This window comes from Panthera tigris, chromosome A1 (assembly GCF_018350195.1).
Source record: "Panthera tigris isolate Pti1 chromosome A1, P.tigris_Pti1_mat1.1, whole genome shotgun sequence".
NCBI lineage: Eukaryota > Metazoa > Chordata > Mammalia > Carnivora > Felidae > Panthera > Panthera tigris.
In genome coordinates this window covers 11714321-11741564 of record NC_056660.1, presented here as the reverse complement: position 1 = coordinate 11741564, position 27244 = coordinate 11714321, and the positions used below count along the sequence as shown (strand labels likewise).

The 27244-nt window shown below is 34.0% G+C and overlaps 1 protein-coding gene across 7 annotated transcripts in view; it reads right to left on the bottom strand.

Annotated features, from left to right (window-relative positions):
- Positions 1-27244, bottom strand: part of PDS5B (PDS5 cohesin associated factor B) — a 190580-nt gene that overhangs the window by 36336 nt on the left and 127000 nt on the right. For all 7 annotated transcript variants that reach the window (XM_042997690.1, XM_042997753.1, XM_042997806.1 and 4 more), the window contains exons 19-21: positions 26455-26615; positions 13478-13601; positions 10700-10858 (exon numbers count right to left, since the gene is read on the bottom strand). In XM_042997690.1, coding sequence (XP_042853624.1) covers positions 10700-10858; positions 13478-13601; positions 26455-26615 — 444 coding nt within the window. The remainder of the gene's footprint in view (positions 1-10699; positions 10859-13477; positions 13602-26454; positions 26616-27244) is intronic.

The following is a 27244-nucleotide window of genomic DNA, read 5'->3' as shown; positions in this document are numbered from 1 at the left end:
CCAGAACCTTAGAAAATTAAAAAACAAAAAATATACACTAAAAAAATGAACAGAGCTAGAAGGTTTCCTTCTCCATAAAAGCACAGAAGGAAATATCCTCCAAAAAAGTTTGGGTGTTTTTTTGTTTTGTTTTTGTTTTTTTAAGCACAATCACAGAACAATCCTGAGATGACAAAGCACAGGCGTTGCAATACGTGTGAATTTACAGTGGCAGCCAGGGAACTAAGGTAAGATGACAAGAGAGCTGAACCCAATCTTGGAATACTAGAGATCCAGTATGCTGCCAGATGACAGGAGTGATTTCCAGAGGCAGACTCAGAAACAGAACTCAAATGGCAGCTCAGGTAACTCCTGGGCAACAGGACAGGTGGTCCCAACATCCAGAAGGCAAACCTGTCAAACACATGCAGCTTTCGGCTCACTTCAGTTGAGAAATGCCTTCAAAGTATGAAGTGGAAATAATGAAAAAGCAATCACATTAGAAATGTTCTGATGAAATTTCTGAACTAAGAATATCAAAAAGATCCCAAAGATTCCATGGGGAAACCTTCCAAAAAACAAGTGAGAATCAGATCAAGTTGAGATTTCTCAGCTGCCGAGACTAGATGCCAAAAAACAATTTTCTGAATTTTCTGCAGCCAAGTGCCCTGAAACATAGGATACCAGTACTCAAGAATAAGGGAAAATATATTTTCAGCAAGCTAAGACACAGAGAAAGTTTCCAAGTTATACACCATTTTGAAAGAATTATTCAAATATATATTCTACTAAAATATTTAATTCATAAGAAAAAGTCAATCAGTATATATTACAAAATAGAAAAAGTTATAAATAAAACCAACAGACTCTCAGATGGTTCAAAATAATATAAATCCAAAACAGATGCAATAAAATCAATGACAGAGTAAATGTACAACTACCAAGATGAAAAAACGTATCAGTCAAGATCAAAGGCATGAAATGGGATATGGATTTGATTGGGACACTGGTGTAAATAGGATACTGATGTGCTTTTTAAATCTTATAACACAGCAAGATATAAAATTCATGAACATCTGTACAACTAGCAGAATATCAAAATAAATCAAAACAAAAATGATTTAAAAAAAAGAGTAAAAGATAGAAAATGTCATCACCACAGAAGACTTGACTATATCACTTTCAAAACCTGATATATGAAGTGGAGATGAAAAATGGTAAGCAGAGGAAACACATATAGAAATATAAGGAAATTAGTAGAGCGATAAAATATTTAAGGATTAGAAATTTTCTCACTTCTAATAATCAAGACTGGCATTCTTCAGAAAAAATTAAAAATAAGGAGAAAAGAGTTTATTTAGCAAGAAAAATGAACAAAAGACTCAACCTATAAAATAATTCTCCAAATCAACCACGAATATAATACATAACTTAAAAAATCAAAGTACCTAACAAAGTTTTACAAGAAAATTTTTAAAATTTTATTTACAAAGAAAATTACAAAACTTTAAGGAAAGACACCCTGTAGATGAGCCAACAAAGCATCCGTAAAGAACAGAGGGTATAAACAATATAAGTGGTACAACGCAGAGGACTGGAAGAAGGAAAGAATACTCAATAATTTATGATGGGAAATTTGGTTGCCCTAATGGAAGAAAAAAGAAATGAAATCCTTAAAGTCACAGCATACAAACAAATGAATTAATTCCAGATGGATTAAATTTTTTTAATGTGAAAAGAAAACCTTAAAACTTTTAGAACATATGGGAGACTATTTTTGTAACACTAGAGTAGGGAAGGCTTTCTTAAAGATGTAAAAAGCACTAACTACAAAAGAAAGGAATAAATTTAGCTACATTAAAATTGATAATTTTTGTTCAAAAGACACCACACAAAGGGAGTAAAGACACACCATAAATGAGATTTTATGCATTTATTATCAAGATATTGCAACATATACCCAGAAAAGCATTAATGTGTGTTAAGATTACTTACAAAAGACAAAAAGCTCAGAAAAAAAGGCAAAAGACCTCAAAAGGAATTTCAGAAAGAGGCAACGTAAATAGTAACTAGACATAAAAACTTAACAACCAGGGAAATGCAAATTAAAACCAGAATGAGTCTTAATGTATTTTCTAACTAATAAATGGGCAAAAGTGAAAAGATCTGACAATCCTGGGTATATATACTGCTAATAAAAAATAAGTTTTAACACTGATTTTGAAAAATAATTTGGGAATGAAAGTTAAATGTGTGTATACACTGTGATTCATCAATTTCACTTGTTTAACGATAACCTAGAGAAATTCTTGCTCATATGCAACAGGTGGCCTCTATAAGAACATTCATAGGGGCACTGTTTCAGAGAGGAAAGAAATGGAAATATTCCAAATGTCCACTAAGAGAATACATGTAAGTGATTTCACACACTGATATTATAATGCAGAGTAATGAATGAAGTACAGCCAGATATAATAACAAGGATTATATGAAGAAACAAATGTGTAATGACAAAAGCAAATCAGCCAAGAATATATATGGTATAACTCAAACATACGGATTGAGCCCCACGTTGGGCTCCATGCTGACAGTGTAGAGCCTGCTTGGGATTCTCTCTTTCCCTCTCTCTCTGCCTCTCCCAGGCTTGTGCATTGGCTCTCTCTCTCAAAATAAACTAACATTAAAAAAAAAAAAAAAAAGGAATAAGCAAAACTAAACAAGTATTTTAGAGATATACATGTGGTAAAGTGTTTTGTTTTAGTTGGGGAATAATAGATCCCAATTCAACACAGTGGTTACCTGGGACAGAGAAGACACAGAAGGAAAGGTCTGGAGAGTAATAAACCAGGAGCTAACAATACATAAGTGTTCACTGTATTATTATAAAACAAGTTACAGAAATGTTAAATATATACAGATCAAAAATAACATTAAAATAAGACAAATGAATGGGTTAAAAAAGGTGAAAGTTCTGTTTCTGACAAAAGCTGATTAGACTTTTTGAACCTATCTTCCTTGGAACAAACAGAAAGGTTAGATAACAGATCTTTTTTTTAAAAAAAATCAGTTTTAAGGTGATAAAAGAGCTACCAAAGCAGTGAAAATTTGAGGATAAAGTTTCAAAAGAAGAGAGAAATCAAGAGATTTAAGTCTGGCCCTAGGATTGCTTTTCTCATAAAAACTGATAACTGATTCTAAAAGGGAAAGAAACTGACAATTAAGCAATGTTTTCATCACTGTCACAGAGGTGGAAAGGAAAAAAACTGGAATTCTGGGCCCAATAAAGAACAGAGTCCCTATAAAACATGCTGGACATCTAGGTGGATCCCTAACAAATACACCCTACACCTAAAGGTGATCAGAAAAAGAATCAGCCTGTCAGAAACTGAAGTCTAGCTTCCAAACAGTGCATCCTTGACTGGACCAACGTGATCTGACAACAGCTCAACTACCTATCAGAAGGAAAAATAAATCCTCTTCAGAAGAATTACAAAATTATTCAGAGCCTCAAATTATCTGTAACATTTTTCACACACAAAATCTACCACTCAATCAAAAATAACGTGTACAGGGCACCTGGGTGGCTCAGTAGGTTGAGTGTCCAACTTTGGCTCAGGTCACGATCTCACAGTTTGGGAGTCTGAGCCTCACATCAGGCTCTCTGCTTTGGATCCTCTGTCCCCCTCTCTCTATGCCCCTCCCCACCTCTCAAAATACATATTTTAAAAAAATGTGTATAGGACAAGTTTTTACCAAAAAGAGAAAAAAAAAAAAAAAACAGGTAAGACAAAAAGAGCCACAGGTGATGTAGAAATTAAGGCTGATGTCAACATTAACATAATTAAAGAAGTTCAATAATTAAATGACAAGATAGAGAATTCTGACAGGGAACTAAAAGCTATACTAAAAACTACAGGGGGGCACCTGGGTGGCTCAGTGGGTTAAGTGGCTGACTTCCGCTTAGGTCATGATCTCATGTCCCATGAGTTCGAGCCCTATGTTGGGCTCTGTGCTGACAGCTCAGAGTCTGGAGCCTGTTTCGGATTTGGTGTCTCTGTCTCTCTCTGACCCTGCCCCGCTTGTACTCTGTTTCCCAAAAATAAACATCTAAAAAAAAAAAAACTTAAAAAAATTTTTTTAAAGCTACAAATAAATTATAAAATTGAAATATAAAATAAATGCAATTAAGAATTCAGTGCATGGGCTTAACACAGATTAAACAAATCTGAAGAGCAGGTCAGAAGAAAACAAAACTGAAGCATCAACAGGGAGAAAAGTATATGAAGGTGTCAAAAAAACTATATCACAGTAAAATAAATTGTATGTTTACAGTGCATGATTAGAACTACAGTAAGAGAGGAAAGAGAATATGAAACAATTTTTTTAGAATTTATGCAAGACATCAAAGCTAAACATTCAAGAAGACCTACAAGCTCCAAATAAGATAAATATAAAGAAAAGCACATCCAGACACACCGTAGTGAAACTGGAAACCAATGCAAAATAGAAAAAATTAAAAGCATTCAAAGCAAAAAGAAAATCTTCAAAGGAACAAGGCCATCAGCTGATTTCAAGAGAAAAGGTAAGAAAATGGAAGATGATGGTAAGGGGAGAAAACATACCTGTGTAGAATTCTAAACCTGGAGGAAATATCCTTTAAAAAAATCAAGGCAAAGAAACGACATTTTCAGACAAATAAAACCCAAGAGACTGAATTCACAATAATCCACACTAAAAGAAATACTACTTTAATTCTTTAAGTAGGAAGAAAATCATGAAGGAATGAAAAACAAGAAAACAGGAAAAATATGTTGTAAATCTAAATAAATATTAACTGTATAAAATCACAACAGTAATGGTCCTATGTGTACAAGAGCACAAAAAGCATCAGGCAATGAAGGGAATTAAAGTATGCTAAAGTTCTTAAGAATACTGAACCTATTGTCCTGAAAGTTTAAAACAGACTCATTAATACTGGCCTTCAGTGAGTCAAGGAAGAATGTTGTAATCTCTAGGGCAACTACTAAAAGAAGAGGAAAATGTAAAAAACAAGTCAGTAAAGGGGAAAACAGAATAAAAATATTTGATCAAAAACAAGGAAAGAAAGAAGAGTAAAATGAATACGGAAATGACAGAACAAACTTAAGATAAAAATTAGATGGCAAATTAACCCAAATCACTATTTACATTACAGATAAACAGACTACTCTAAATAAAAGACGAACTTGAAAGAATATATGCCAGGACGAGATTCACTGTAGTGTCCTAGTTATGTCATTTAGATGAAGTTTTCAAGTCCTCTACTGATTACCAATAGTCCATCTTCCTCTCTAAGACTGAGAAGAAGATAAAAATGTCAACTATCACCACTTCTATTGTTTTGAAGGTCCTGGCCAAGGCATGAGGAAGAAAAATAAAGAGCATTAAGAATGGAAAAGAAAAAATTAAAGCTGTCTCGATGAACAAATGACATGACTGTGAAAAGAGAAAACCCCACAAATGCAAAAACTAACTGGTAGAATTACAAACTGCCTTTAACAAGACCCTAGGATAAAAGTCAATATAAAAGAGAAGAAACCTTACATCCATATCCCAACAATATACAGTTAGCAGGTAAATATTAAAAAGCATATTATCTACAATAGCATCAAATAACATAAAATGCCTAGGAACAAAGTTAAGAAAGATAAGACATCCACACAAAAATTTAAGAAACCTTATCCAGGGAAATTGAAGACTAAGACATATACCATCTTCGTGAAATAGAAAGCTCAGATTATAAATCCATGTTCACTGAATGAAAAGTGGTATTAAAATGATGATGAATAAAATTTATAACTCAACATAATACCTATCAAAATTCCAGCCAGTTAGGGTGAAGTATAGGGAGAACTGACAAGCTGATTCTAAAATTTAGATAGAAATGCAAAAGGCTAACAACAGCCAAAACAATCTTGAAAAAGCTACTGATGACAGTAAAGAAGCAGCAGTAGTAGCAGCAGCAACAGCAGCAGTTGTCATTAAAGACATTTGGAGGACTTATGTTACTAGATATCAAAACTCGTCAAAGCAATCTTGAGAAAGAACAACAAAACTGGAAGCACCATGCTCCTTGATTTCAAGCTATACTAAGCTATAGTAATCAAAACAGCATGGTACTGGCATGAAAACAGACAAAGAGATCAACAGAAGAGAGAGCCCAGATGTAAACCTGTGTGTGTGTGTGTGTGTGTACACACACACACACACACACACACACACACACACACTATGACACAGGACACAAGAATATACAACGGGAAAAGGACAGTCTCTTCAATAGAGTGTTGGGAAAACTGGACAGCTACATGCTATCTTATGCCACATATAAAAACAAATTCAAAAGGGAAAAAGTTTAAATAAAAGACCTGAAATCATAAAACTCCTAGAAAACACAGGCAGTAAGCTCTTTGACATTTGTCTCAGCAGTAACTTTTTGCAAGAGTCTCCCCAGGCAAGGGGAACAAACACTAAAATAAACAAACGGGACTATACCAAACTAAGTATCTTTTGCACAGCAAAAGAAATTGCCAACAAAAAGAAAAGGCAACCTACTGAATGTGAGAAGATACTTGCAAATCATACATCAGATAAGGGGCTAATACCCAAAATATATAAAGAATTTACACAACTTAGTATCAAAAACACAACCCAATTAAATAATGGGCAGAGGACTTGAATAGATAATATCTCCAAAGAAAACATACAGAGGGCACATGAGAAGACGCTCAGTGTCCCTAATCATCAACGAAATGCAAATCAAAACCAGAATGAGATATAACCTCGCACTTATCAGACTGGCTAATATCAAAGATACATGGAATAGACTGACAGCTGACAAAGGAAGGGGTAGGTGGGCAAAATGGCTGAATGGGGTCAAAGGCACAAACTTACAGTTATAAAATAAATAAGTCATGGAACGTGATGTACGGCCTGGTAACTACAGTTAGTAATGCCATATAGTGTATATTTGATAAGCTGCCAAGATCTTAAAAGTTCCCACAGGGCGGGAAAAATGTAACTGTGTGGGATGGATATTAACTAGGCTTTTTGTGGTGATCATTTCAAAGTATATAAAATACTGAATCATTACACTGCACACATCTAAATAATATGTTACATATCAATTATATCTCAATTAAAAAATTAAAGGACAACTTAAAAGACAACCTACAGAATGGGAGAAAATATTTGCAAACCATGGATCTGACAAGAGAATTGTGTCTAGAAAGTATAAAGAACTTTCACTACTCAACAAAGAGCCCTAAAAAAATGGGCAAAAGACACATACAGTCTTTGCTCCAAAAGATACACAAATGGCTAATAAGTACGTCAAAAGATGCTCAATATCATTAGAGAAATGCAAATCAAAACCACAGTGAGATGCCACTTCACACCCGTTAGGATGGCTATAATCAAATTAACAGAAAACAGGAAGTTGGCGAGGATGTGGAGAAAACTGGAAGTTTCATACACTGCTGGCGGGAAGGTAAATTGGTGTAGCCTCTGTGGAAAATAGTTTGTCAGTTTCTCAAAAAGCTAAACACTGGGGCACCTAGGTGGCTCAGGCAATTGAGAGCCCAACTCTTTATTTCAGCTCAGGTCATGATCTCAGGGTTATAGGATTGAGCCTGGTGTCAGGCTCTGCACTGAGCATGGGCCTGCCAAAGATTCTCATTTTCTCTTTCTCTTTCCCTCTTCCCCCTTTGCCTCTCTCCCCATCTTGAGCACTCTCTAAAATAAATAAAAAAGTTAAACACAGAATCACCATATAATCTAGCAAAGGTATATACCTAGGAATATACCCAAAAAACTAAACACAGGTACTCAAACAAATACCCAGCCATAAAATTCATAGCAGCACTTTTCACAATATTCAAAAGGTGGGAATAACCCAAATGTCCATCACTGAATAAATGGATAAACAAATTGTGATAAATACATACAGCAGAATATTATTCAGCCATAAAATGGAATGAAGTACTGATGTATGCTACAACATGAACCTCAAAAAGATTATGCTAAGTGACAGAAAAAAAAACACAAGAAGTCACATATTGCAGGATTCCATTTATAGGAAATATTCACAACAGTTAAATCCATTAAGACAGACCGGAGACTGGTGGCTGCCCAGGGCTGGGGAAATGTGGTGTGACTGCTTAATGAAAATGATCTGGAACTAGACAGAAGTGGCGGTCACACAAAATTGTCAATGTACTAAATAAAATGTGACTGAATTGAATACTTTAAAACAGCTAATTTTACATTATGTGAATTTCATCTCAATTTTTTTTTTAAATGCAGCAAGGAAGACAGTCTTTTCAATAAATGTGAGTTGAGTCAGATGGAAATAAAGAAAATGAATCTTGATAGTAATCATATACCATATATAAAAATCAATCCCAAGTAGACTTCAGAGTGTAATGTGTAAGTTAAATAAATAAAGCTTCTAGAGCAACACTGTCTAACAGAACTTTGAGATGGCAGAAATGTTCTGGGCTGTTCAACACTAGCAGTATGTGGCTAGTGAGCACTTGAAATGTGTGACTAGATTTACAATTATATTTAGTTTAAACTTAAACTTATATAGCTACATGTGGCTAGAAGCTTGTATATTACCATTGTTCTAGAAGATAATACAGGGACTATGTTCACAACCTTGGAGTAGACAAAAAAGACAAGGTAAGTACTAAAAAGAAAATAATAAAATGAGTTCTGTTAAAATTAAGAACTTCTGCTCATCAAAAAACACCATTAAGAGAGTGAAAGGCATGTTACAAAGTGGGAAAAGAGATTTGCTAACCATATTGCCAACAAGATACATGAGGAAATCTTACAAATGAATATAAGAGACTGACAATTTAATAGAAAAATGTGGAAGATGCTTGAGCAGACACTTCACGAAAGAGGAGAACCAAAATGTCAATACAAATATGAAAATGTGCCTAAGGGCATATCATTCATTACACTTCAAAAAATGGCTAAAATGTTGAAGACTGCCATATCTAGTAGAGTCAAGGAAATGGTACAACTAGAACCCTCATTAAGCATATATAAGAATATTAGTTGGTATAAATAATCATTTTGAAAAACAATTTGGCAAAAAAAGAAAGAAAAAAATAATTTGGCAAATTTTACTAAAACAACTTATACATACTTATACTCTAAGATACAGCAACTAAAAAAGAAATTCATACATAAGTGCACAAAATGATATGTAAAAGAGTATTTGTAATAGCGGTATGCATTTAACACCAGAAGTAACTTAGATGTTTATCAACAGAGCAGATACATGGCATACACAAACAATGGAATACTATACAGCAACAAACATGAACAAACCATTGCTATATACACCAGGATGGATTCATCTAACAAATGTAATAGAGTTAAGAAAAAGTCAGGCATAAAAAATTTACTCTACATAATTCCATTTATAAACGTTCAAAAACAGGTAAAACTAATCTTTGGTGTTAGAAGTCAAGATTATGGTTATCTTCAGGGAGAAGGGAAGGTTAACAACAAGAAAAAGACACAGGGGCTTTGGGAGTCTGGTAAATTTCTACTTCTTTGCCTGGATTGTCAGCTGGTCAAAAATGCTAACTTTGTGAAGCCTTAATGAACCACACCCTTAAAAAGTATGCACTTTTATCTCAACAAAATTTCTGCATTAAAGAAAACAAAACAAAGTAAGGATATCAAACTTGAAACACATGATTAGCACACAGAACCGAAAGAACATACGAAATACTGTACTTAGGGAGAAGAAAAGTGAGAGACATAGCTGAAGAACACAGCCAGGGACAATGGTAATTAACACAGGCCTTTGGTCTCCAAATTACAGGGCTCTGGTCAACTAAAGTTAAATAGCCACAAATCATTAGAGATCTAATACATACAATTATCTTGACTATTATCTCCCAAAACTATTTTTCCATAATAAATCAGTTTAAAAGTATTAATAGTATATTAAAGTATATTAATAGAAGATAATGATGAATATGAAACATGTAAGTAATATAGCTACACACTGCAAGATTTATAACTATATTTTAAGAGGAGAAACTTTATCTTATAGTTCTTTTAATTCTCCAAAGAACCTAGTACAGTGCTGAGCACACAGCAGCCACAAAACTGGTTACATAAGGGTCTGCACATGCATGTTTATATGTGTGTGTATACATAAATATGCACACACATGCATAAAACTCCACATGACTATAAGGAGTCAATTCTCCCAGACTCAAACATGCCCTACCCCAAATACTCACAAACTGAAGACAGACAAAATCACTTATTTCTTTCCTAATGTTTTCTCCTAGTGCTCTTAATTCTCTACTGTATGGAGGGAAAGAAACAACTATTGTCATGACAACCATAATGTGACCTAGCTTGTCAGTCTTCACATTTTCAAAAATAGATATCATTATAAAAATTAATCCACTATAAAGCTGAAAGAAAATCAAATGAGATTTTGTATTTATCAAGGAATGTATTGCAGATTGCATGCATATGCTCAACTAAAGACATGTTTCAATGCCTCTAGTTCTACTGGAGATAACAGCATGTTAAAAAGATAGGAAAACCTCAAAGAAAGCAGCCAAATGGAAGTATTATTTACAACATTTCACTTTTAGAAGGTAACAATGTGAGGAACACAGGTCTAAAAAATATAAATTACCCGATCATTCATGAGAAGATCTTTCACAATGAAAGTAGCTACTAAAGACTTCAAAGGAGCAGCAAACTGATCAGGTGCAAGGAGAGCAATATGCCCAATGGTAACCAATGGTGTTATGAGATGTTCCAGGTTGCTTGGATCTAGGCTCTTATGCAGAGGCTGAAAATGAGAAAAGGAAAACATATTCAACTCTATAAATATGTAAATAAACTATTCACATATTTCATGCTCAAATCAAAAAAAAAACCTATAGAAGCTTCAATACATATACATGATGTAAGTAGTAGCTCAAGCTTATATTTACACCATAGGCCATTTATATCTAAAAGGCATCACATTTAATTATTTTCAGTTTTGCCCAAGTCATATTTTAGAAATAGGTAAAAAAAATTTCAGCATGGGAGAATCATATTATGTATTGTATATTTTATGATCACATAGATGAATATGTTAGAGACCGGCAGTGTTCACCAATATCCACTTCTGTTCTACTTCCTGCACGGCTACACAGGCAGCTTCTTCTGCAGTTAGATGAGAATATGTGAAAAAGCACTGGTTATTAACAGATTGGGGGTAAAAGTGAGGTATGCAATCGCCGCACTGAAGTATGAGAAATGTATCTTCTCCATATTCTCTCTTTACTCACTGACAGGCTTACTACCAAGGTTCCAGCGGGACTAAAAAGAGAAGCCATTTGTCAAAAAAAGTCTGTGTGTCTAAACTGTTGATTAGAATGCAATCCAAACACCCAACTGGACATTTTTTCAGGAGCAAGAAATAAACTTTATTATGTAGAGTCACATGCATTTTTGTGCATTTTTATACCATCAACTATTAAGTGCCACAACTAAGAGAATTGTTTCTATTATTCTGATAGAAAACTCAAACATTAATACATATTTTGCCATGACAAAAGAATGAGACTCCTCGTATACCCATGTAGGATAATACCTAAAATGTTTTGTTACAATTTTAAAATAGGGAAATCCCAAGAGTGACTATAGTAGACTATCACTAGCATAAGCAGAGAGGGAAAGGGACAAAAATCTATGTGTGTGATTTTGTGTGTGTTGTGTGTGTGTGTATTATGTGTATTATGAATAAATACTCTTGAGAAAAGTGTATTAGAAACTGGTAACACTGGTTGCCTCTGGGAATGAGAAGTGGGTAGCTGGGGATACGGGGCTGAGATGGAGGAGAAAACTTATTATTTTACTACTTACTATTTGGATTTGTTTTGTATATTTTGATTTGTAAACAAGTAAACAGATTATTAAAATTTTCAGTGACACTTTTAATAAAGAGTTGATGCTGTCCTCCCATGCTGAACACCAAGAATTCTAGGCTTGAAAAACAATATTAAACTGTTCTTCCCCTAAAATATTGGGTCAATATAAGGTTTCATTTGGCCAAAAGTATATTTAAATGAGTTTACTTCTCGCTATTCTTGATGACTTCCCTCAATACTTCCATTGTACACCAAAATGCCAGACTCTTTGTATTATAAATGAAAATCTGATCATGCGGGTTTTTCAATAATGAGTGTGACAATTTTACAAAATAAGGTAATAAAATCATTTCTAAGAAAGCAAAATTAATAGACCCTGGATTAACAGTAATCTCATAAAGGCCAGATACCTCTATGAAACCTTTTCTCAGAAGGTAGCCAACCTATACATTATAGCAGAAGGATTACAGGTTAGGTTATGGTAAAGATAAAATAAAATATCAGAGAAAAAAATAAATAAAATACCAGATATATAATATCAAAATGAAAATAAAAGTACATAACAAATTCAAGTTATTACTAATGTTATCTTGCTCCTTATCACCATTGAAAGGAATAGAAAGGAGACTAATCAAGAAAAACAAAAGCTTTCTAAATCAACATGAATTCATTAAAGTCATTCTCATATATAAAAACAGACTACAAAAAATGCCTCCACCCCAAAAGGCATAAAATTAAAAATAAATTATTTGCTATATACAGCAAAGACAATGTTTGATAAAGACAACTACTTTTCTTCCTTGTTCAGGTCTTTAGCATTATACATGAAGATTTGAAAAGGTTACCATAAATGTTTCAAAACAGGGATAACAAGTCAAAGTTTTTATGGTGAAGTAGCTTCAGCATACTTTCCAAACTGCTTTGATTTCATTCAAGGTTCCTGCACTATGTAAAAATGCTAAATATATAGTAAGAATACTAAAGATAGCCCCAGATTATAGATTAAAATGCAATGCTTAGAAAGGGAAATAGTAATTTCTATTTAATAAAATAGAAAAAATAATATGAAATATGTATTTAAAAAACAATTTAATCTGTATAAAATTAGGTCAGTGATTATCTAAGTATAAATCTATTTGTACTTTATATTACCAATTAGAATTGACAAAACTCCACAAACTTCAGCAGTATCTCATAAACAGAACTCTAATTTTTAAACCTATAAACTGACAGAATAATCATTACTGATTATCACTAAGTATGATTTTATATATAGTTACTTATTAATGAAAAAGCTTCCTAATATTAAATGTATAATACCAAAAATTACGATATAATTGTTTGATTTCTGAATTTAAGTTAGTACTAAACATCTAAATAATCAGATATTTTCATATTTTAACCACTCATCAATATTGATTATACTGATTCAAATCCTGAAAACATACTATAAAATGATGCATCTCCAAATGTGAACATTCTATAAAATCATTAATATGTGTTTTTTAACTATAATATATGAAACAAAAAAAATTTTTTTTTCTCTTTACCTCAAATATCTGTGCAAACTGGGTCTCTTTACTAGAAAATATCGCATGGATACAATGAATGGCATATTTGGCTTGACGGGGGGGTCCTTTTTTAGATTTGTGATGTAAAACAGGAAGCAAAGCTCTAAAGAAAACAAAAAATGTAATTAAAGAAAAACAGTAAACCAGAAAAATCAGCAAGACTCCACTAGATACTTTACCATTTGTATTTTTTAAGTAATGTTTTGTAAGAACAAAAAAAATCTACTTGAACTCATTTTTAACTGTCTCTAATTCTGCTTCATAAACATCTATATTAAAAATACAGTCCAAATACAAGAGTTTTTTTCTTTTTACTTAACAATTCTAAATACAAACATGGATGGCGACCCATTTCTTCTTAATATCATTCCCATTAGCTTCTTCTCTTTTATTCTCACAGCTATCACTCCCGCTAAATTGTTGCCACCTTATACAACATATAAGACCACTATAATGGGACCTAAACTTTTTCAAGTCCCTTTCTTCTTCTGATTCATTTTTCATTTTATACCAGGCCAACCTACATAACGGGAAATCGGATTATAAAACCTATACAAACTAAGTTATTTACTATGTGCTGGGCACTATTAGAAGTCCCAAAATGCTTGCCTTCATGCTACCAGCATATTTTGGACAAGACAAACAATACATAAATTAGCAAAATATGTGTTACGTCAAGTTGGGATAACTTCTGTGGAGGAAAAAAAGGAAAAGAAAGAAGACAGGATAGGGAGTGGGGAGAGGTGTGTGAGTATTATAATTTGAAAGAGGGTGGTTACAGAAGACCCTGCAGATAAAGTAACATTTGAGCAGAGTTCTGGAGTAAGTCACGTAGCTGGAAGAAGGTTCAGGTATCATATCATTACACAACACAAAAACTTAGAAAGAATAATGAATAAAGCAAGATCTCTTAGCTCAACTATTCAAACATCTCACAGTGAAAGCAACTTCTGAATCTACCTCCTTGCTCAATACCAACCCAGGGCCCAAATACTAAGAATTCATAGATACATTAATTCATCAACAGTAACAGAGTATCACAAAAGACACCAACAGTAAAATATAATAAAAAGACAAGTGATAAATTGAGGGGAAATTCTACATTTTGTTTCACAAAGGGTTAATATCCTTAATCTAAGGATCGTCTACAAATATAGAATGAAATGACAAGCAATATCATGGACAAATGGGCTGGACATAAAATAAAGTTTTTCAAAAGTAGATATACAGGGGCACCTGGGTGGCTCAGTAGTTAAGCATCTGACTTCAGGTCAGATCATGATCTGAGAGAGTTCGAACCACGCATCGGGCTCTGTGCTGACAGCTCAGAGCCTAGAGCCTGCTTTGGATTCTGTGTCTCCCTCTCTCGGTCCCTCCCCAACTCACGTGTGTGTTCTCTCTCTCTCTGTCTCTGTCTCTCTCTCTCTCTCTCTCCCTCCCTCCCTCCCAAAAATAAATATTAAAATGAGTAGATATTTATGTGTGATAGAGATGTGTGAAAAGACGTTTACTTTCACTCATTTACAAACAATTAAAAACATACAAATTAAAAGTTCACATGATGAGGGCATATCTGAAATGGGATTCTCTCCTACTTTAAACAAGCAGAAAACAGATAAACATGTTAAAGGTTTTGGACATAGGACAACAGGCAGCATATGACTGTAATCCCTAAAAGATGGAAAATAAACTACAAGAGGCCTACATCTATCCTCACTTGCTGCCTGCAAGGCTCCAGACTGCCATGTAAGGAGAAGTAACCCAGTAAGAATCTGGTGGTAGCATGGAGTTGAGGGAGACCGAGATGGGAGTTGAAGCAGCTATAATTTCTAGGGCAGAGTTCCACAGAGGAGTGAGCTACAAAGACAGCAAGAGAGCTTGAATTCTGGAGATCCACAGAGGGGTGTCGCAAGTCATTGACTGAATAATAATCAGTGCCATGCATGAGGAAGAAAAAAACTACCTGAGACCAGGAAAAGAACACTGGAAAGCAATAAGCCAAGAAATTCCCTAACGCACCTGGGGCTGCTAGTGATTCAGGTCTCCACCAGCCACAGTGGTGGAGGAAATACATAACGAGGAAAACAAATTCATCAATAGAAATAGTCCCAGAAATGGCACAGGTGACAGAATTAGCAAAGACATAAACAGCTGTTATCAATATGCTCGATATGCCCAAGAAAACATGAACATGAGGACAGAAATGAAATAAAGAAGACCCAAATGCAACTACTATGAAAAATACAAAACCTGTAATGAAAAATATACCAATAGGATCAAAAGTAGATTATATGTTACAGAAGAAAACATCAGTGAACTTGAAGACATAGCAATAGCAACTATGCAAAATAAAACCAGAGGGAAACAAGGACAGGAAAAAAAAAAAAAAAAAAAAAAGAACAGAGCATCAGTGACCTGTAAGACAATATCAAGTAGTCAAAAATACATGCAACTGGAGTCCTAGAAAACAAAGAGGTGAGGAGGGGTGAACAGAAAAAAATATCTGAAGAGATAGTTGCCACAATTTTTCCAAATCTGATGGGCAAAAGACCCATAGTCCCCCAAATCTCAATAAGCTGCAAGGAGAAGAAGCATAAAGTAAATCATTCCAAGACATGCCATTATCAATTTGGTAAAAACAGTGATAAGGAAAAGAAATCCTAAAAACAGTCTGAAAAAAAATACACATTACATATGCAAAAACAATATATACAGAGGAATACTTTTCATCAAAAACTATGCAATCCAGAAAATAATGCAGTGACATCTTTTAGGTACTAAATGAAAATAAACTGCCAATCTAGAATTCTACTGAGAAAAAATACCTTTCAAGAATGAAGGCAAAATAAAGATTTTTTCAGAGAAAGAAAAGCTGAGATAATGAATTACAAGCAGAACTATACGATAAGAAATAAAGTTATTCTAGAAGAAAAATGATAGCAGATGAAAATACAGATATCTAAAAAATGAAGAGTGACAGAAATGGTAAATGTGTGTGTACCAATAAATCTATCACTGTTAATCCAAGACTTATCAAACTGTTTAGAGCAAAAATATCAACACATTGTAGAATTTATAACATATTCAGAAACAAAATATGCCAACAAAAGCTTAGAGGGGGAAGGCATGGAGATATACTGTTGCAAAGCTTTTATAATATACATTAAGTGATATAATTTTATTTGAATGTAGATTATCTCCAGTAGTGAAGATAACAAAACAAAACAAATGAGCAAAGGAAGAAAAGAGAGAGACAAACCAAGAAACAAGAAACAGACTCCTAACTATAGAGAACAAACTGATGGGTTAAATAAGGTGACAGGGATTAAGGAGTGCACTTGTGGTGATGAGCACTGTTGCATGGAGGTGCTGAAGCAGTATACTGCAGACCTGAAACTAACATTACACTGTATGTTACCTGGAATTTAAATACTTTAAAAAACAATTAAAAATAAAATAAATACTCAGTTAATCCCAAGGAGGGCAGAAATAGAGGGAAGGGAGAACAGAGAAAAGACAAAACAAAAATAAAGATGGCAGCTTAAATCTAACTATATCAATAATTACATTAACCATAATGGTCTAAATATTCCAACCAAAAGACAGTTTGTCAAACTGGATTAAAACAACCAAAACCAAAACAAACCAACAAAAATATAACTAAACAAAGACTAACCTGTAGGATATTTAAAAGAAACTCATTTTAAATATCAAGTCCCACAAAGATTTAAAGTTAAAAAAAAAAGGCAAACAACATGACTTGCAAACACTGATATAAAAAAAAGTAGAAAGTAGAAGTGGTTATGCTACTCTCAGACAATAACTGCAGAACAAGGACGATGACCAGGAAAAAGAGACACAATCATAACAACACAGACTTGACAAGGCTGTGGGGAATCAGGTACATTTGTATACTGCTGGTGAGAATGCAAAACGTTATAGCTACCATGGAGGGAAATGTAGCAAAATCTAGCAAAATTATATATGCATTTACTCTGATAAAAAGCACAAAATAACTACTTAAATATGGAATAACTATCAGTATGTATCAAAAGACAAAAGCAAGGTGGAGGAAAGTGTGTACAGCGTACTTTATCATTTATCTGTCAAAGGGGGCATATGAGTACACATACATATACACACTGAAACACACCCAGATAGACATGCATAGAGGACTTTTTTTTTTCCCAAGTTTATCTAAAGGTAAAAAGGAATAGGGAGACAGATGAGAAACTGAAGCTAGACATCTTGGAATATATTTTGCTTTCAGAACTCTCTTCAAAACCAGTGAATATTTCAATTAACTTAAAAATTAAATTTTAGGAGCTCCTTGCTGGCTCAGTCAGTAGAGCATACAACTCAGGGTTTTGAGTTCGAGCCCTACGTTGGACACGAAGCCTACTTAAAATTAAAAGATATTTTTTAAATTTTATTTTAAAAGAGCAAACTTAAAAAAAAATAAAATAAAACAAACAGGAGCACCTGGGTGGCTCAGTCAGTTAAGCGTCCAACTTTTGCTCAGGTCACGATCTTACCTTCAGTTTGAGTCCTGCATCAGGCTCTGTGCTGAAAGCTCCGAGCCTGGGCCTGCTTCCGAATCTATGTCTCCCTCTCTCTCTGCCTTGTCCCACCCCTCACTCTTTCTCTCTCTCAAAAATAAACAAAAAAAAGTAATAAAATAAAGCAAATGAACAAAAGTATGTATCCATTTGGTGGCGTAACTACACAAAAAATCATTTTAAGTAACTGTGAAATAGAGAAATTTGACTGTAAATCCCTAATGTGATACATACCTTAAAGATAACAAGTCAACAAACTTAACTCTTTTTAGGAGTAACATTGGTAGTGCTACTGCCATTTCTGAGACTGTTAGGTATTTAATACGGCATAATTCAAATGAGTTAATATGTAATACCATGATTTTATCATCCTGTGTTATCTAAGTTGGGGAAAAAGAGATACAAATGTAAAATTGAAGAGATTCTGTAAAAACACTGTAGCCCTGAGTTAGAACTGGAATAATCAATATAAACACACAATGCATTTTATCTTCCAGAAAAACTTTTTTTTTTTTTTTTTTTTTGCTATGTCCGCTGAATTGTCTTAAAAAATGACCCACACACTAGGCATTAGTACCCACAAGACTCACATTATGATCATCTTAATAACATTCCCATTAAAAAGAACCAGGACTCTTTAGAGAAATGACTGATTTCAGGTGGTGTAAATTCATGGGTTTATAATGGTTATTTTAAAAAGACAACAACAGTTAATTCGTCACATTTGAAGGAGGCTAGTAAAATCACTATTTTGAACACCGTTCAATAACTTAAAAAAAACGAAGCATTTAACCTGCCTTTCCTGAACAGATCTAACACTGGGGAACCAGAGAATAGATGAGAAGTTCCTCTTTATGAAAGTATTCAGCTAGTAACTGAAGAAGGAATGACAGAACATCACCTCTGATCACTAAGCAACAACCGACAGAGGGGCACACCACCATCTATAAGGTGGTCCTCTGACAACAAAAAAGTTGACTGGAATCCAATCAGGCCTCTGGATTTAACTATAACCTTACAAACAGTATAAGAAACCCATTAAAATATGCCAAAGGCATACAATTAGCAAAAATCGGTCTATGTGAAACTCTGCAAGAGAAACCTGGTTTATCAAACACAAAGAAAGAAATGAGACACTTTAATAAATGCATCTACAAATAGCATTATGGATCCTGATTTTAAAAAAAATTTATTATTTTTGAGAAAATTAACTGGATATTAACATTAAGCAACTAATGTTACCTATGTTTGTGAGAAAGGTATTAGGTTTATTTTTAAGAGCTCTTATCTCTTAGAGATACTTAGATGTATAGATAAAATGATATATTTAGTCTGGGGTTTGCTTTCAGATATAAGGGGAACAGGGAAAGTAGAATTATAAATTACAGTAAAGTGGCTATAAGTTATTCATATATAAGCCAGTTGTTGGATACATAGGAGTTTATTGTAATAGTCTATCTACTTCTATATATGTTTGAAAATTTCAGGAGTAAAATGTTTCAGAGTCTCACCAAACTATCCTTTTAGTCTATGGTTTGAAGTTCTTTATGAAATGAAAAATTATTACTTTCTGGTAACTTCAGTAACTAAACTCCCCAGATAAGACCCATCATATCATAGATCAGACTTTCCAATACAAACATCCATAAATACCTTTTCTTAGTAATCAGGAGAAAATTACATGTCACATAGAAATAAAAAAGCAATTTGGGTTGGAATTTTTGAAGACAGAATGAAAAATTTTAAGTTCATCCAATGTTTTGCATATTCATTTAAACAGAAAACAGAAAAAAATAAACAGAACAGAAATAAAACAAAGAAAAAAAAACTTTCAAGAATTCTGAACTACTAGGCAGAGTCTTAGAAGTCAGTGAAATGTAAATGAAACAACTATCTTCTGATTGCTTTTTCTAAGTTCCTGTTAAAAGAAATGCTTCACTCCCTTGTTAAATTGATTTTCTTCTTTCCAATTCAAGGGATTTTTTCTCCCGATAATAATCACACACATGCAGAAAATGCAAAAACTGAAAAATACATTAATACCACTAAAAAAAAAAAAAACCCTCAAAATTCTACTACTCTGAAATAATTACTGCTAACATTTGGTTAACAATTCTAAAATTTCTCTATACATACATACATATATTTAAGTAAACCAGGGTACAAACTACATAGTATTTGGAAACATTTTTTCACCAATAATGCTGTAGAGAACTTCCTATATCAAGTACTGCTAAACACTAATTTTAATGCTCATATATATCTCTAGCAGATAGATATTATACCACAACTAGTCTAACCTATCCCCTACTGATGAACATTTAGATGTTTTGGTTTTTCTTTTTTAGTCTTAACAAAAGCACCAGCATCCTTATTCCAGTTATTTATGCCCTGTTTCTGAGCTTTAAGATTTAAGCCTACCCTATAATCTGCCCTGAGACCCTGGTGCTATAAATCAGAAATTGTATTTCCTAGATTCCTCCAAGAGTTGCCTTCCTGTTGGATTCTTCCAATAAGAGACACTATAGCTTCTTCAGGCATCTTGTGCAGTGGCTCCACCCTACCCCCCCCCCCCCCAACAACAACTAGGACACTCCTACTGTGACAGCTGGTTGGCTGTGCCAATACTGACAGGGCTCTTCCATCCAATGGGCAGTCCTCAACACCACTTGTCAGCCGGCCAGCCCTAGGGGTCATAGCTGCTTCCAGCAGTTCATAGTCCTTGGGTTACCAAAACAACCTGCTCTTTCATCCTTCAAACATCTGTATTAATTAATGTACGTTTAAAATACCTTGTGTGGTTTCTGTTCCTCTGACTCAACCCTGACCCATATTATCATTAGGTAGGTATCTTTTCTAATTATCTCTGAAATAAGTTCCTGAAAATAACACTGCAGAGTTGGAAGACTACACGCACACATTTTAAGTTGGTATGTATTACCCATGACCAACCCAGAAAAGCTTAATCATTTATAATTCAATCAAGAGACATCACTGGAATGCTAGCTAATCCTGGTGTTTTTATTTGTATTTGCCTCAATTACTATTAGTAGGCATAAATGTCTTTTCTTGATTTGAGGGGCTAGAAGGCCTTCCTGTTTGTGAATTTCCTGTTCATTCCCTTTGCCAGTATTCTACTGTGAAACCTGTTTGTTATATTTTTAAGAGTCTTTATACGTTACAGATATTAACCTTTTCAAAGTTATACATACTGAAAATAGTTTCCAAGCATACCATTTGTATTTCTACGTTACTTCATGATTTCTGCTTTTGTCTAAATGGTATTCTTCCTCACTAAGATATAAGGACAGAGTCTGTTCATCAACAAAACTTTATACACACTTCAGTACCTTATACACAGTAGAGTCTCTATAAATATTTTTCAACAAACGGATATTTAATAATATAATCCATCAGTATCTCATCTTATGATCTGGCATCAGTATCCCTTCACCCACCAAAAAAAAAAAAAAACAAACAAACAGGAATTACAAAACTGTTCTGGTTACCAGTACTTTTATTGATTCATTTTATACATTTAAAATCTTAGATAAATCTTTAACTCATTTCAAATATATGTAAAATCAAGATAAGCAGTTTACATTGATTTTTCTTTTCAAAACAGCTTGCCAATAATTTACTGGGCAATCTAACTTTTCCTAATTTTTTTGTTAAATATTATACTTCTCCACTCAGTATTATAAGGTTGCAAATTTCTTGTGTTACCCCTAGGTCTTCTGATTTTTATTCCTATAATATTCTCAAAATGGTTGTTAGTGTTATATGGGATTTTGGCTTATATTGGCTATCTTGGTTTTGGTAGTTTTTCAGTTGATTCACAGATTTTCCATGAAATACAATAACTCTATCTCCTCCAACACTTGTACTTCTTAAATTTATTTTTTAATGTAATTATATTGGCTAATGCTTCTGAAACAATGTTAAATCATGGCAGAGAGAGTGTATTTTCTTCATTTTGTTCCTAATTTTACTGTGAATGCTTCCGGTGTTTACTATATGATGACACCTATTTTTGGTCTGAGACACATTTATTATGTTATGAAGGCATTTAATCCTAGTTTATTAGGTTTAATTAGAAATAGACTCCTTTAGCATTCTAATCCTTGTCACATCAATGTGACCTACTGTGTGCCTTTTCCCTCATACTCAATTATATAATCAATTGTAACATGAATATTCGGCCTATCAACACCAACCCTCTTTGTATTCCTGAAAGTAATCATATCTGACCATAATATATTTTTGTTTTACTGTAGTCAACTCTCTTTTCTAAAATTTTAAACTTTTTGCAGCAATATTAGTAAGCTCTGTTTGAAGTTTTCTTTTGAGGGAATATCTGTTAACTAGTTTTAGCACTCCTGCTGGTTATCTTGGCTTTACAAGTAATCTGAATGTTTGGGGTTTTTTTTGTCATGCTCTAAACAATTAAAAAAAATTAGAATCCTTGGTTTCTTACAGATGTGAAATAATACTTTCTTTAACATGCAACTTTTACTGGCACATTTTATTAGAGGATACTTTTCACCATTTTTTTTATTATCATAGCCTAATTAGGTTTTTTCTTCTTCTTCTTGAGCCAATTTTATTTATTTACATTTTCCTTAAAAAAAAAATCAGGTTTTCCAATATTTAAAACATAGATATAGGCACATCTAAAATTTAAACACTGAGGGGCGCCTGGGTGGCTCAGTCAGTTGGGTGTCCGACTTCGGCTCAGGTCATGATCTCGCAGTTTGTGAGTTCGAGCCCTACATCGGGCTCTGTGCTGCCAGCTCAGAGCCTGGAGCCTGCTTCACATTCTGTGTTCCCCTCTCTCTCTGCCTCTCCCTTGCTCACTCTCTGTCTCTCAATAATAAATAAACGTTAAAAAAAATTTTTAATTTAAACACTAAAAGTAAAATGATGAGAAAAAAACATACCAGATACGCCAACAAAAACAAAAGGTAGAATTAGGAGCTTAAGCAAAACTGAATGCAAAGGGGAAGAGTATATACCTTGGTAGGCAGAGTTCACAATATAAAAGGGGTTATTAATACATTTCCTGAGTCTTTATATCCTAAAGAACATCCTTCATTTGTCCTTAAGCACAACTTGGCTACTTAGGAAATTCTTAGGTTATATTCTTTTTGTCCATGAAATCTCTCTAGTTGTTGAATCATTAACTTCAGAAATCTTAGGTGGTTGAAAGAAATAAGCGAGCCTCTTTATTTTTCCATTGTACATAACATACTTCCTTTTCTTTGCCCTTGATGTTTGTGAAATCACTTCTGTAATCCCTGAAAATTCAGTAAATTCCACCAGGATATTTTCCTAAAACAGGAGTCCTCTTGATATCCAGATTTAAGTAGCCAATTATTCTGAAAAAGTTTACTATTATTTTTTATTATTATTATTTTCCATTTTCCATCACTCTGTTGTCTTCACCACAAAAACCACTTAGGGCTTTTCACTTTCTGCTATTAAAGAAATTTAACTGCCTTCATTTCTATGCCTACATTTCCCCATTCTATGCAATCTCCTCAAGTTCCATTGCTAGCTTACCGATTACATTTTCAAAATTGCTTACTCTGCTCCTTGCTGCTTATACTAAATTATACTTTATAATGCAAGTATGTTCCTGTCTTCTTTACCATTGGTTCTGCCACTTCCCTTTTTATATATTTGTTTTGTTCTCTCTTTTTCCAGGTATCATTTGCTGCTTAACTTTTTGGCAGTTTAGAATCACTTAAAATTTTCTTTTTTCCTAGAAAAATTCAATTCTTCCCAACAGTGATTATCAGCTTTATTTGAGTACTAAAATATGTGCATCGGTTTCATGTTTGTTAATTTATTTGTACTCTGTTAACTCACCTTTGAGCAACAGAAATTCTCTGGCTCTGCCATTTGAACAAAAAGGCAGGCAGCATCTCCCTGAAGACTGAACATCAGATGCCACTCTTAAAAAATTAACATCAAAGCTCCCACCTCCTTCATCAGCTGGCTAAGTAAGGAGCATGGAGAAGGGAGTAGGGACTAAAGGCAGCAAGTCTCTCATCTCCGTGGAATTTCTCTCCAAGTCTACTGAAACCTGCCAGTGACAAGAACTAGCTCCACCTGGATATGGCTATATTCCATGCTATAAGGGGACTCTTAGTTTGGGGACAACTGCCTACTCTGGAGGTAAGTCAGACTCCTGACAGACAGGAATCAGAACAGAAACCATAGCAACCATCATTTTTGTTTAGTGGCTGAACACACAATCTTTTATGTGTCTCTAAAGTTGGTAATAAGACGTCTGCTTCAAAATTCTCCTCTAAGCTTTACTTCACCTCTAAGCTTTGCTCCTCCTGCTAAGGAAAATAGGTCAGTCCAAAGAAAAACGGTGTGACCACGAAGTCTCTCCTTTAGTTCTATGACAGCCAAAATTAGGCTCTCCTTATTTCTCTCAAAGCCTGCCCATACCTCAATCTCCTCCTTCTAAATTAACCAATGACAGAACACTTACTATCCATTCCCTTATATGCCTGATTCAGGAATATGGGTATCAACCATCAATGTTCTCACATTCAATTCGGTCTAAATAATCTAGGAGCAATTCTGTCCAATTCTACTTGCGATTCATTTCTCTTGTGGTTCCTCTAAATTATTTTGGTGAATTCAAGGGAAGATCCTTGAATCAACACTCAGCTCTATCATTTTTCCTCAAAATCAACTCACCCAATTAATAATTTAAAACATAAAATCTGCATACATATTTTATCTCCTGGAAGACATATTATACTATGAGCTACTTCATCAAGAACAGTGTGTGCACACAGCAGGTACTCAATATCAGTTAATTCTCCTCATGAGAAACATTTGAAATATACTTAGCATATAAATCAAATAATCTTCAAGTTCCATATTAAAGCAGCATATGTTTTAAAATGACCTTTGCATGTTCTAAAATGTCCACCTTTCAACCTTGCTCTTATAGTTCTCCCACAAATCCATCAATGTTTAAGATATTAAAGATACTAGGAAAGATAGTCAAGAATGAAAATAAAAACCACTAGTGAATAAATCAAACTAAAACTTGTCCAAAACCCTAATTAAGAGAGGAACTGTGCCATTATGGATATGGTACCATAGGCATTCAGAGGCCTAAATTCAAATCTTCCCTCTGTACATTCTAGCTATATGATCTAAAACCATTTACCTCAAGTGAATAACAGATTTCTCATTTGGAAGATTAGGATAATTCCTACACTTTACTGAACTGTTACAAGGTTTAAATGAGATAATACAATAAGTGGGCATGCAGTAAGTGACACAGCATTATATGTATTGTGTGTGTGCATGTGTTTTTCCCCAAACTCTGATCTCTGATCTGTATTGGAGAATCGGAGCACCATTCCAAAGGAATATTTATGCTCTCCATCCCCTTAAAAATTAAGAAGTCAATTCTAAACAATAAAGTTTCTTACTCTTACTGCCAAAGAGGATGGGATTATAAAATTCTGGTTATGTTTCAATTACCATGTGAACTAGAATTAAGTTCACATGAACAAAGAATAACAAAAAGTGTACCTGGGATTTTAAGAGCTACCTTTGTCCATTTTCTCTCTGAGGAAATAGGCCACAGGTAATTCTTCAACATGAAGAAGCATGCTACCCCAACCACAACTAATTAGACTAGCAGCTAAGCCAGAAGTAATGAGGCAGATGTAAAGCGAACCACCAATGACTATGGCAAGATCAGGACCAACTATCAGATACACCCTCCAGGAAGCGGGAGGAGAGATGCATACAGAGAAGTACGGGTCCATACAGAATGAAGACTCGTCGTTTTGAGAGATCACAGAATCTTGAATAATCAACCAGCATTAGAGATCCCAAGGATAACAGCACAATTTCCAATTCTTAGAAATACTGAAAACACACACAAAAGTACACTGCTATTAGGATGATTATTCCATGCTTCCCTACGTCAAATAAAGCAGTGCTTCTGAAAATTTTCAATTCAATACCTTTAATCACAGAGGACAGTGAAGAGTCCTATGCACAGTCCTGCTGAAATTTCTTTGAAATTTCCCACTAGACCTTAAATTCATGTGAATTGTTTATTCTATGCCATGTCAAGAGAATGTTTTACTAGAAAATTGTTTTCATTAAAATATTTACGCAAAATAGATGCTTGAGAAAGAAATGCCATGTTTGCCCCACATTTTCATGAAATCATCCAAAATACCAACCAGTGCTATCCCCTCAGGAAATGAGAATCTAAACCGAACAATACCAACTTAATATAACTTAGACATGATTTCCTCAAAACTTACAAGATTCCAACTACTACATAAATTGAGAAACAGTAAATTATTTTTCTATTTTCCAGAGTATTTATCAAACTCAACTTACGATCTGATGTGTGGGAAATCCTCTTCAATTTTGCTTCCTGTGTTTTTAAAAATTTGGAGTGCAGCCTCTGCTACTTTTTCATCATCCATTTTCAGGCAAGCCAGGAGAGACTCAAATGTTTCAGCAGAATGAAATGAGATGGGATGTGTAAATGAGAGTACCTAAAAAAATGAGTCACAAAAATGGTCTGTAAACTCTTTTCATCTTTAAAATACAATTGGAAATACTCAAATCAAATTAAATACAAAAATATTTATGCTAACAAGTATATGAGAACACAGTAAACTTTAAAAGTTATTCAAATATGTAAAATATATGTTCTTGTGTAGGAAGATCACAGGATTTACAGAAGTCCTTTCTTTCAAAATTAAATTACATGTTAATATAATTCTACTCAAAATAATTTAGATTTTGGTTAATGTTTGACTTATTTATTTATTGAGAGACAGAGACAGAGAGAGAGAGAACAAGCAGAGGAGAAGCAGACAGAGAGAAGGAGAGAGAGGAAGAGAAAGGATCCCAAGCAGGCCCTGTGCTGTCAGCACAGAGCCCAACATGGGTCCTCATGATCTCATGAGATCATGACCTGAGCCAAGATCAAGAGTCGGATGCTTAACCAACTGAGCCACCCAGGTGCCCCTGATTTTTTTTTGGAGGAGAATTAGAGAAGAGGGACAAGAAGAGAGAATTTACCAAAATAGCTCATTTTTCTGAACAGAGGGGATTAAAAGAGACTAGCTAGTAACATTTTTGAAAAAAGGTTATTTAGGGAAGGGGGTAAAACAGATAG